This window comes from Solanum dulcamara, chromosome 4, assembly GCF_947179165.1.
Source record: "Solanum dulcamara chromosome 4, daSolDulc1.2, whole genome shotgun sequence".
Classification (NCBI taxonomy): domain Eukaryota; kingdom Viridiplantae; phylum Streptophyta; class Magnoliopsida; order Solanales; family Solanaceae; genus Solanum; species Solanum dulcamara.
This window is the reverse complement of record NC_077240.1, coordinates 48,358,146-48,371,219: the sequence shown is the minus strand read 5'-3', so window position 1 is coordinate 48,371,219 and position 13,074 is coordinate 48,358,146. Positions and strand designations below refer to the sequence as shown.

General features: G+C 34.7%; 1 protein-coding gene across 4 annotated transcripts in view; it reads right to left on the bottom strand.

The window, feature by feature from the left end:
* LOC129887415 (nuclear pore complex protein NUP214) overlaps nt 1-10,027 on the bottom strand; it is a 41,937-nt gene extending 31,910 nt beyond the window's left edge. For all 4 annotated transcript variants that reach the window (XM_055962506.1, XM_055962507.1, XM_055962508.1 and 1 more), the window contains exons 1-6: nt 9,677-10,027; nt 9,337-9,545; nt 8,863-9,031; nt 4,354-4,500; nt 3,311-3,438; nt 1,576-1,688 (exon numbers count right to left, since the gene is read on the bottom strand). In XM_055962506.1, the coding sequence (XP_055818481.1) occupies nt 1,576-1,688; nt 3,311-3,438; nt 4,354-4,500; nt 8,863-9,031; nt 9,337-9,545; nt 9,677-9,875 (965 nt within the window). In that variant the 5' untranslated portion in view covers nt 9,876-10,027. The remainder of the gene's footprint in view (nt 1-1,575; nt 1,689-3,310; nt 3,439-4,353; nt 4,501-8,862; nt 9,032-9,336; nt 9,546-9,676) is intronic.
* Nucleotides 10,028-13,074: the final 3,047 nt, after the last annotated feature.

The window sequence follows — 13,074 nt, the reverse complement described above, 5'->3', positions numbered from 1 at the left end:
CTTTTTTATTATTAGATGAAAACACCAATTCTTTGTATCCAATGATTTGTCAATTTTTTATGTTAAAGATTTGTACTTATTTGTCAAATGAATTTTTCTAGAAGAGATAGAGAGAGTTTAGAGGTATGGGGGGGGACTAATTTTATAACATTATTTTTATTTTGTTTATTAAAATAGTTTTTTCTTTTTTCTTTTACTGACAATGTCACATGTAATCATTTAATTAGTTGCTTGTCACTGTCACGTCATCAGAAAGTGTATTACACTCTCAAATTTTTTTTTGTTGATTGTCAAAAAAGTGTCAAAATGACACAGCCTAGGGCCCTACTACGAGTATTTAAAATGGACAAGGCCTACTTGAGGTGTCTAAGTAAAAGTTAGCACCAACTTTAAGGGGGCTACCGATAGGTTCCTCCTTAATAATATAGATAAGTTTGAGTCCTATATCTGGTAAACCCAACCTCAACTCGTCAAGTCTAATTCCTGATTTCTTAGATTGGAGCGTTCATAATTCTTCTTCAGTGCATCTTTCTTCTATTTTCTGAGCCTTCTTCACCCTTTTTAGGAAAAACTTAAAAGCTTGGTTTGTTGTTACAGTAAATACAAATTATGAACTCTTTTCATGCATATATGACATCTTGGTTTAGAAAGACTAGTTTAATGTTAGTCAACAGTTAGTGTGGTTTTTTGTTAGTTTAGTTACATATTGTGCCTATGTAAAGTCTCTAATGTGTATTCTAGAAGATGTTTTGTGTATTTATATTGACCACCTAGTTCTCTTCTCCTCAATTTGTTTAAAACAGTAAAATATGAATTAGACTGCCCTACAGTGGAGCAAATGCTTAAAAAAACACAACACGAGATTTTTTATATAATTGTGTAAGATTTAAATTTACATGGAGGGGAATTTTAACAATATGTGAATATCTTATGGCAAGGTTATTTACCATCAGGCTCAAACTGAAAATGCCCTTGAAGCACCAGACCAAACACAAGACGGTCTGGTATTTGATATATACAATCGAAAAAATCGAAAATCGAAGTATCGAATGCCCGCCCCTATTGACAAGTATGTCAGTGATACTAGAATGTTCACCTCCTCGTTGGGGAAGTGGTTGTGGAGATTTGGCATGAAGGAGTAAACGTAGTGGAATAGGGGAACATGAAAGTGGAATGGTGATGAACTAGAAGGGTGGGTAAAGTAACCACAGCATGGAAAAGAAAGTTGACAGAATCTTTCCTCATGCAGTTTTGAGACAGCAAAATAGGAGAGCCTTTCTGAGCTGACAGTGGGTATATCAGTTCAAATGAGAGAATTAAGAGTTCTGTTCTATAATTTTGAGCAGTACATGGTAGATGATTGTAGCAGTTTCTTAGAGACTCTAACATTCTTGCGTAGTGCTCATTTGTGCAGAGTTCTTGTAACATCTCCTGAACATGTTGGTGAAATAAAATAGTGCAAAAGACGGTCATCTAAATCAAGTAATAGGACTTAGTTCTTTAAAAATTTGAAAGACACTTCAATTAAATCCACATGCAGAAAACCTATCATAAAGGAAAAGTAACGATACGTACTGTTGATCCAAATAGCTCGAGAAGAGATGAGGTCCACTAAATGAAGGAACTGCATCATAACGGAAGTCAAGAAATACATCCATGAAGGACCTTACAACTGGCTTAGCTGAAGGCTGCAAAGGGTAAAAATAACTTAACCAAAAAAGGAAGAAACAAGTAAGCATGTACTAAATTGCCTGTGGTACAAGCATAAGAAATCATTCTAACAATTCAGTGAAAGCCTAAAGTAAACAAATCTCAACACTAAAATACACCCCCAGAAAAATTGTTACCAGATCGAGATATGTGTTTTTGCCTTAAGGAAACAAATCTAATTTATTAACTCTCTCTGGGGTACTACCCAAGTACTGTTTTGATCCCTGATATAATACAAAGTTACTGCTTTCAAAAAAAAAACTCTCTCTGGGTTATTTTCCATCAACTACAGTAGCACTTGAGGGTGGAGAGCATCAACATCACATGGTCTCCATTGTCAAGGTCATCACCTAGTATCTGATCTTCGAACCTAAGATGCTGCAGATCCATCCCCATTGTGTCTGTATGTGAACTCTCTTGCTCTTCTAAAGAACTAAGAGCTTTGTGTGTTCTATTTCTTATGTATCTTCTTTAAGTAGAGGGGTGTTTGGAATCCTGCTTTAGCTTCCTATATATCTTTGTAATTGCTTCATTAGTCAAATAGTTTGGTTGAGAACCTTTTTGTTTTTAAGCACCGTCTCAGTATAGATGGGCAATACAACAAACAAGGAAACTCATGATGAATGATCATAAACTAGAGTTTAGGTGAGCATGGTCCAACATGGTTGTAACCTTTCCATTCCAAAGAGCATCTACCAATGGACATATCTGAACTTGAAATCATGCCAGGAAAAGGCTGCAGCTGTGCCAAGATTTTCTAGGACAACTAATGTTTAGTATAGAAAAGGCTATTTCATGTTTGAAAATTAACATAACGTATAACCTAGATATCTTCAGAAAAATTTGGAAAGCTCTGTAATGCTCACAATTCTCTTCAAATTGCTCAATTTAATATAAAATGAAGTGTTGTGGATTGATAGAGGAGGACAAGTACAATATCAAAAGCAAATTAGTCATGGAATTACTGCCCCTTTTTTATTACCATGGTGTCTAAGCCAGCTAGTTTGCACCTCAACTAATTTCACAGGGTACCTACTACTTCCCAACAGAGCAGATACTGGGTAACTCTGTCTACAAGGCTTGGACAAATGGGAAGAAATCAGATCTTTTTTGACTCTATTAGAATTTTTTAACCTGATATTACTACCCAATTTTACTATATAAAACTCCATCAGCATACGGATAAAGAATAAATATAATAACAACATCAAACGCATAAAGAAAAATAGAACCCAAGTGTTGAGCATAAAATGGGACAAGCCCTACTCTAAAAGACATCTTTGCTCAGCTCTCTGAAGCCACAACAGCAAACACACTGCATGAAGGCCTACTTCACTGTATCACCCCAAGTTGACATTATAACAGGCCTCATAGGAAAAAGCTCATCTAGCCAATTACTTTTTCCTATAGGTACTCATCTAGCCGATTACATAAATGATATATTTAGACAAATCTCTCACCTTGGATTTCTAAAAATATACCCCAAGTCAGACACATACTATAACAAACTCTTCTACTAAAGAACATACATCAAAATATGAACAATGAAATACAACAGTAACACCAATTAGATTCTCTGCAATTCAAATTATCCACTTACGTTAGTTATTGTTCCGTTCTCACTTGTGATGACTTGCACCACATAATTTTCCTCCTCCTCATCGTCATCATTAACTTGAAGACATCCAATTATAATACAATCAGGACGAATCCATCTGACAGCATCCACTAATTCAAACGACAGTCAGTTGAAGTATAATACATCTAAATATAGGTTAATGGATACGAAAAGTTGACTAACTGATGCTGAATCGGCAGAAATTCATTAGAAACAACCAAGAAAAATAAAACTACTCATTAGATGCAATTTTGAACTATATTTAAAACCTAAGAAGCAGGAGCTTTTAAACCATTTTGAAAATCTAGTCAGTTTAAACAGTGTTAGAAAGGCGAGGCTCTAGGAGATGTTATACCAAGCATGGGCGTGGCAAATTCTCAGTCAACAGAGTCTACAGGAGGGGCCTTTCAGAGCTGACAGGAAGAGGCAAAGGTCCCTGGAAAGCTATTTGGAGAAGTATGGCGCCTAATAAGGTGAAATGTTTCTTCTGGTTGGTAGTAAGGAAGGCATGTCTTACCCATGAAGCTTTACAAAAAAGAAAATTTCACTTAGCTTCCATATGCCCTCTTTGTATGGAGACTATTGAAACAAACAGCCACCTTTTCCTCCACTACAAGGTAACCTCCGAGGTCTGGTCCTTATTCATCACCTTGGCTGGGGAAAGCTGGACAATGCCAGAGCGCACAGCTCATCTATTGAGTTGAAGGGGAGGGAGCAAAAGCCAAAAGAGATGGTGGAAAACTGTCCCAGCTTGCATATGGTGGACTATATGGAAGGAGAGGAATGATAGAATCTTCAAAGACAGATCAAACTCCATTCAGAAGATCAAAGGAAAATGTATCTCTACTTTATGTTTTCGGTGTAAAGAGCAATGTATAGTTAGATGAAATACAGATAGTGGATTTCCTAGGCTTTTTGTAATTAGCTATCTATGTAATCACACGTTTGGATGTGGCCAGCTTACCCTTAATGCTGATGAATACACATTAGCAGTTTCAAAAAAAAAGCATAAAAATCTAATATACCTTTGATGATGTATTTGACATTAGAATCATCAAGCAGCGACTTAAATGATAGTGATATGTTGAACTTTTCTTCAAACTTTGATGATAGAATGTTAACCAAATTCTTCCTTGTTATGGCAATAAACTCACCATCCGGACTCCACCCAACTACACAACATAATGAAGCTAAATAAGTACAAGCTCAACACACATAGAATTCAATAGATTTAACTGGTAAATAAAATCATGAAGTTGTTGAAAGTTTAGAATTATAGCTTATCAAGCATATTCCCTGCCTCCTAAAAGGAAAAAAGAAAAACACCCATCAATCACTTCATAATTCTTTCTCTATACTGTCTGACAGCTACAGAGAAAGGTGAAAGAAGCTACTGCTTCATAAAAAAAAAAAGGATGCTCCCTCCCCGTCACAACTTATGTGGCAGTATCTGACTGGGTACAAAGTTCAAGAGCGAAAGAATGATTTATGAAACTAGTGTTTAAATGAAGTCATAGACATTTGTGTGCCTATAATCATCTTATTGATGGTAAAATGAGAAATTCAAAGTTAAATTATTTCCAAATAAGAAAGTACAACATTTTTTCGGGACAAACTAAAAAAGAATATATGGAACATATATAGGGACAAAGGAGTATAAAAAGGGCCAAACACATACACGGTCGCTTAAAGTCGCCACCACTTTTCATTTAGACACCTCAACTAAGGCATTTACCTATTGGACACTTCAATCTTAGTCAATGTGTGATCAAGCTAATTACATAATTCTTCAACACGGTAAAATAAAATAAAAAATCTAAATTGAATCTCATTGTCACTAATCAATAAAAATTACGTGCTTTGACTCAATAAAAGAGTCATGTTTGCAGGTAAAGGAGTTAAGAAGTATTCTTTTCTAATGGACATAAATTTAGATGACATGAGCAGATCATAAAGAGGTGTGTGTCGAAGAGCGAAAAGGTTAGACCGGAGAGTAAGGAATCAATATAATCCATCTATAGCCAACATTGAGAATCTATTGATGCCTCTTCCATTTAAAGAAGACCAGAATAGGTGGAGTGGGGTGCGGTGGAGATGATGGAACCATTAGGGCGGGCGGAGAAGACAAATGGAATGGAGGAGATTAAAAACAGATTTTCTTTTTTTTCCCTCAAAATCCATTTTTTTTAAAATTATTTCGGGCCCGAATGTCATCATGTCTTCATTTCATTCGTCACTTTGTCAAGTCATTTGTGTGTAAATTACATGCACTTTGGTTTTTGGATGGCTGTCAATGTGGCATTAAACAGGCACATTTTGGACATGATTTAGGTGTATAATCTCAGTGGCACTGTCAAAATGAAAAGTTGGCCATTTTAGGAGTTGTCTATCTATGGGTCATATATCTGTTTCGCCTATGAAAATAATTTACCGAGAAAAGGAAGTAATCTCTCTAGAGTTTCTGACCATCATCAAACAGTTTCACTGTTACGAATTTTAATTACAACAAGATAACTAAACCTAGTGATGTGGGGACATGAAGTGCAAACCAACTGAATCAACTAGAGTTAAAAACAAAAAAGAAACTTATTTTTAGGCCAGAGAACTCATTGAACCTAGAAGACATAGTAAAGTGAGATCTAACGGAAAGAAGAAGATATTTTGTTAGTAAACCAAAGGTTGACAACTACAATATGCTCTTGATACGTAAATCCTCATTTTAGCACTTCATAAGAATGACAATATGCATTCATGGATAAAACACAATCAACTATATGAGTACAACACACTACAATGTTTCAGCATATACGAAAGGTTCATTAGAGTGTTCATTAAAGTGGGTTTGGGGAGGGTAGAGTGTACGCACACCTTACCACTACCTCGAGGAGGTCGAGAGGCTGTTTCCGAAAGACCCTCAGCCCAAGTGCCTCAAACCCAAGTAAAAGATTAAGAAACAATAAAGACAACATAGCAATGAATATGAAAGTCTATAATGGAGAAACAACACTAACAGCAAAACAGTACGATAATAGAGACACGATACACAACACAATATGCTGATCCTCAATTAATCCCTCCCCCTACTAACCTTCTATCCTAATACGCGTCCTCCACTCCTTCCTATCTAGGGTCAAGTCCTCGGTAATATAGAGTTGCGCTAAATCTTGTCTAATCACCTCTCTCCAATACTTCTTCGGCCTACCTCTATCCCTCTGATTCCCCCATACAACCATCCTCTAGCACCTCCTCACTGGGGCGTCAATGCACCTCCTTCGCACATGTCCAAACCATCTCAGTCTTGCTTCCCTCATCTTATCTGCCACAAGGACCACTCTTACCTTCTCCCAAATAACCTCATTCCTAATCCTATCGCTCTTAGTATAACCACACATCTATCTCAGCATCCTCATCTCCGTAACATGCATCTTTTGAACATGAGAGCTCTTGACTGGCCAGTACTCCACTCCATACAATAGGGACGGTCTAACCACCACTATGTAAAATTTCCTTTAAGTTTGGGCGGTACCTTCTTATAGTACAAGACTCTAGACGCATGCCTCCATATCATCCAAGCCACCCCAATGCGATGTGTGACATCACTATCGATGTCCCCACTATCCTTACGGACCCAAGATACTTAAAACTATCTCTTGTAAAAATAGGTTGTGTGGCAAGTCTCACTTCTGCCTCTGCTTCATCTACCACACCACTGAATTTGCACTCCAAATACTCTGTTTTGGTCCATGTCAAGCATTAGTTTTTGTTTTTTTTGCAAACTTTAAAATGATGGATCTTTTTTACAAAATATAAACTTATAGTTCAAGTTTTAGATTTAAAAATAATTGAAATAACAATTTAAAATTTGAAATCCTACTTTTTGGAGAATTTGGGATTTGAAACCACAACTTGAAATTGAAGTTCAAATTTTATGCAGATTTCGTAAACAAACGTTGATTTCAAATCAAAACTTGAAATTAGGATCTCAAATCTTATGTCCAAACACCTAGGTTGTTCAAAATCGAACCGTAATCAAGAAACCAACCGCAAAATTGGCTTATTGGCTTATTGGCATATAAATATTGGATTATCAATTAATGGTTGGTGAACGAAGTAAATTTTTATAGTTAACAGTTTACTGATGCGGGGGTGGATTACTCAACTTTCTTATTGGATAATTATATTTGTTAAATAGCATGCACCCCAAAATTTAGATTTTCATATATTTCTCACTGTAATTTACAATTATAGAATTACCGGCTTAAGTAAGGCTAGAAAAATTATATTATTTGATGGAATATCAGTATATTGGTGAGTGAAAGTGAAAGAAGGGAGCATCAAAACGATTGAGCCAATACACCTCCCGATAACCCCCCGTTAATTACTAATTTGATACCAAACCAACTGATAGCTTATTGGTTGGCTAGCAGATAAATATTTATAAAAGCCGATATCCAATAAGTCAAACCGTTGAGCATAATTATCCGCCCGATCTATTCAATAAGCAACCCTACACCTACTAAGATGACAAATATGAACTATGTATTTCCCATTTGAGCTTCAATATAGAGCTGAAGCAAAAAAATGTCTAAAATGATATCGGAAGTGTCTAGAACTTTTTCTAGATTGGTGATTACTGTTAATTGCATGTCATTATAAGGAACTCAAACAATGCATATGGCTTAACTATCGGGTTTTCCTCTCCATTTATGGTTGAATCCAGTCAAAGGCCATAAAGACATTTGTGGAGGCTTCCTAAAACCAGATGAATATATGTGAAATTTTTCTCATCAAATTTATTCACAAGGACTTGGTAAGGTATCGAAAGAAAGAGGGACAAGTTAGGGAAGAGAAGTACAACGAAAAGTTCTATGTCGTGTTAAAAAAATGAACATGTCCTGATCTCGTAATGCTTGGCCCTAAGTCCAGAATGATCAAGCCGCAGCAGGGAAAAAGTAGAAGAAGCATCTGACAAGAGCAAAACACCCAACCCATTAATATTTGATCTAGTAAAGAGGGATCAAATCAGTCAAGTTCTGCTTACAAACTTAAGGTTCTTGGAATAATTGAAGTCTATAAATGATGTAAATGTTTTCAGGGAGTTCATAGCTCCTCAATCCCTACATAGCTAAGGGGAACATACTCTAATGTGCTTCAGTATACTCATAGAACTAAGGGGAACACACTCATACGTGCTTCCGTATACTATCAACCAACGCAACAATTGGTGTAAATTTTGCAAATAAAATACTCATAGATGCTGAGTAGCTTTATGCCTTCATCGAGATCAGAAGCCCGCGTGAATACTTTGGATCAAAAAAGTTTAATCAATTCTAAGAAAATTTTTTTTTTTTTTGCTAAATCAATTCTAAGAAATTTCTAAATTGGAAACTTACTCAAATAGTATTATTTCAATTTACTAGAGACCTTGACAGTTCCTGAACCTTTTATGGAAAAAGCTAAGCAAAAGATACCACACAACACAGATAGCAAGGCCCTCAATATAATCAAGAGGAATAGGGATAAAGGAAACATACCAGCATCAGCATCGTCCATAACTTCTTTAATGGGACTTTGACCAATCCCGCTATACAACTTCCCATCACTTGAGAGAACAACATAAACCTTTTCTGCCTTTTTAGCCCATTGCATATCCTTGATGATACTTGAATCGTTGAGAGAATGAGAAAAGGCTGGTGTTTGGTCCTATTAATTAGCAATACAAACAAGAATGAAGGGCATTAAATTTTCATTACTGCTAAATTGATAGTGACGCATAGAGCTGATATTTATACATCAATGCCTTTTTAACTTGAAACTAAAATGAATTCAAATTAATTGCAGCCAAGAAACACATATTGGAATACACTGACCAAATACCTAGCGGCATTTAGCTAGGAATGCCATACATAATTAGGCAAGGCCGGCAGATTGTAGTCAAACACAAAGTTTTGATGTTGCAAGACCATGTGTTCCATGGAAAGTTATAGTTTCAATGCAAATTAAAATACCTTGTAAAGAAGGGCTCTAACAGGGAAGAAATGGATTGTATTGCCAACACAAGCGGCAAGCAAGGAGTCATCACCAGACAATGCAAGTAGCGAGACTTTTCCAATAGTAACATCCACAACGCTCAATTCCTGTATAGATGGACCACTACCTTTCTCTTTAATCTCCTCCGCAGATGACATAACCTCCTTTGTTCTCGCAACACAAAACCCTGCCAAATAAACAAAATTCAACAAAACTGATGACTAATTCTTCTCAGCTCTTTAGTATTCTCCGGAATACTCAAGGTGCCGAACATCAAGTTACAAAGAAAAGGCATGTGAAAAGACAATAGCTACTGACCATTGGAGTGAGCAGCGAAGAGAAGGCGAAAGCGTTCAGAGACAACTAAAGGTTGCAGAGGACATTCATTTTCGAGATCAAACGAAGAATCTTCGCCGGATTTTATAGGGACCGGTGTTCCGATTTTGGAAAAACGATAATTTTTGGAGCCAATTTGGTCTCCTTCAATCTCTTCGTCCAATTGGATGGAAGCTGACATTGAAGATTCTACAGGAAACGCTGAACGAATCTGTTTAGCTGGTTATTGAGTGCGTTACACTGTCCTTGGGCGGAAACGCTCCAAGGTTTGCCCTAAATACAAACTTGATGTGTGATGAGTAGCGTAAAGTTTTGTTTGTTCTTTTGCTGGCAAGCCTGTTAGACTGGTGCAGTTTGTAAGATAAATATTTTAAGGAAAAGGCATACATTCCCTTAAATTTGTTCTAAAAAATTAGTTATGGACTTAAATTATTATGATAATTTATTATATATTTTTACTATTTAAAAGTAAATTTATTTATCCTAAAATTAATGGGGAAAAATAATTTTAAAATAAAAAATAAAAATATGCGTGTCAGATAATTATAAAAATTAAAAAAATCAAAATTCTCCTTACACCCTACCCACGTCTCTTCTTCACACCCATTAAGCTTAAATAGAAAACAAGAGGCACCAAAACAAATAGTTATTATAGTATGTTCAATTTCTATCAAAACATTATCTTATTGATTCAATTCTGAAATAAAACAAACAAGTAGAAAAGCATTAACGAATTGCAAAGAAAAAACATAACTATTTTACTTTTAAACCTCCCAGCATAGGTGTTACTTGACCTAAGCTTTGTGGATTTTGATTTGTGTTGGTTATCAGGGGGTTTCTTCACGTCATCGTTGGGTTAGAATTTTGGGGGTTTCATGAGATGATGGAGCTACAATGGGCTTTTTTGAGTGAACAGGTAAAGTGTCGTTATTCTTCTTGATAGCCCAAAGACTCTTCTTGTGGTATATCTTGGAACGGGAAAATTTTCCACTACACGAATCAACTCTGGATTTCGGGCAGTCTTCTTGGCGTCCGTTGCCGAAAGTTTCTTCTTTGCAATTTTGGTATGAAGAAGATATAATTATTAGAAAATTTTAATAATTAATTAGAAATTAATTAGTATAAAATATAGTTAAAAAAAATTAATTAATAAAAAAGAAACAAAAAGGATATAAAAATTATAATTTTTCACATAGCGTTGATGTGACAGCAAGTGTAATACACCACGTACTGTGAGAGTGGTCTTACATGTCTCAGGGTGGTATTAAATTGACTTTTAAGTAGTAAGAATGTGTAATGGATCGTCATGAAAGTTTAAGCGTGTAACTGACTTTTCAAAATAAGTTTAGAGAAAAATTTGCGCATTTTCCCTTTAATTTAATTAGTGACCAAATAAATATTTGGGATAATTATTGTTATGCCCCCCAAAAAAGAAACTATTTATCATTGGATACCCCATTACTTTCATACCCCTTATTTTTAATTATCTCGCGCATTTGATGCCATGAGAGTATACAATATACTCTGATTGTATCAAGCAGTTTCGCTGAAACACTGTTTTTTCCTTCTTGATACTATGAGAGTATATTATAGTCTGATTGTATCAAGCAATTTCGCTGAAGCACTGTCTTTTCCTTCTTGATACCATGAGAATATATTAAACTCTGATGGTATTAAAAAGAAACTGTTTGATAAATTGCTTGATACCATCAGAGTATAATATACTCTGATGGTATCAAAGAGGAGCAGTGATACTGACGTTAGTATGAAGTCATGCGCGAAATTAAAAGGAAAAAAGTAGAATAAGAGGGTAAATAGTTTGGGTCACGAGTCTATTAAGGTAAATAGTTTGGGTTGGATCAAATTTGGGTAAATAATTTCACAATTGGTCTATTTTGTGTAGTTTTCTCTAAATACTTTAGCTTTATAAATGTTTATTCTTTAAACATACAAATTCTACCTACATACCACATGTTGTTACAATTTTTGGAGCGCCTGATAATGGTGATTGTTTCGAAGTGTGAAAAACATATTGGATCTAAATTTTTCTAAAATTTCACCAAACACCAATAAGTTTTATGATCCAAATAAGGTTGGAAAAATTTGCAAGAGTAAGCAAAATAAAAACTAAGGACATTTTCAATTCATAACACCAAATTTTACACTAAAATAATATTAACATCATTTTAGTGTAAACCAACTTCAATGCACTATACTAAATTTTACATTAAAAAGGAATATCTCTTTATACCTTTTTTCTCTTTAATATTATATTATATTATGTTATTTATATTTTCAATATATATATATAAGTAATAATAAAATAATCAAAAAGAAACTTGGTGTTGGGGAATAGTGTCAACCAAATTTGGTGTGACTGGGGTCAATGTAGAGTGGGGCTAAGAAGGGAGTAAAAGTTTATTTATTTATTTATGTGTTTTCTTAAAGACACGTGTTATCTTTTGACATGTGTCTTATTTAATTTGTCTATTGACACATCATCAATATTTGAGTTTCACGCTCTTGATTTTATTAATTCATGTGTTTACAAAATATATTTTATCAAGTTAAAGTGTATTTGGCCATTAGCTAACTAAAGTGTAACTTACGAATTGTGCCAAGTTTAAGAGATTATCTAATTATTTAGCCTTTTTAACAAAATTTTGTTTAGCCTTTTAAGACTTTTTTAATTAATGAAATAACATAATGAATATTCAATAACTAAAGCAATAAAAAATAAAGATCGGGCCAACACACAATCTGACACAAGTCTAAAAACAGAAAAGGTAACTAAGTTACCATCTATGTTAAAACATATTTCATTTGAACAATGTTGTTTCTAAATCTGTTGTCTTTTTCGCACAAGCTCTTTGTCCAGGTATGTTGCTATACTTCATCATTGTTGTATTCTAGCCCTTTTTTGTTTTTTTGTAGAGTTATCATCATAACAGCTTCTAAATCTGCATGGTGTGGTCCTTTCTTCCTTTTTATCTTTATTTTTTCATCTTTTGGATACTTAAATAAGAATCCTTTTTTGTTTTCTTTCCATCTGATTTACTGATGATTTTTGTAGAGCCACTATTATTTATCTAGTTGGAGTTGTCCTTTAATATCCTTCTTCCTTTAGGTTTTCGGTGAGTGTGCATGTTATATCTTTTTGTCGGACTTGGTTTTCTCCTAATGAAAAATTCTTGTAATGCACTTACTTTTCATGTAGAAATATTTTATTTTTCTGCATAATAGGAACTTTAGTTGAGTATTAGTATTGTCTTTGTATTCTAACTATTTTGGTTAATGCTCTTTGTTGTTATGTTAATGTCATGATCCAAAAATAATCGTGATGGCACCTATTTTTCCAACCGATAGGTAAGTCAACCCAC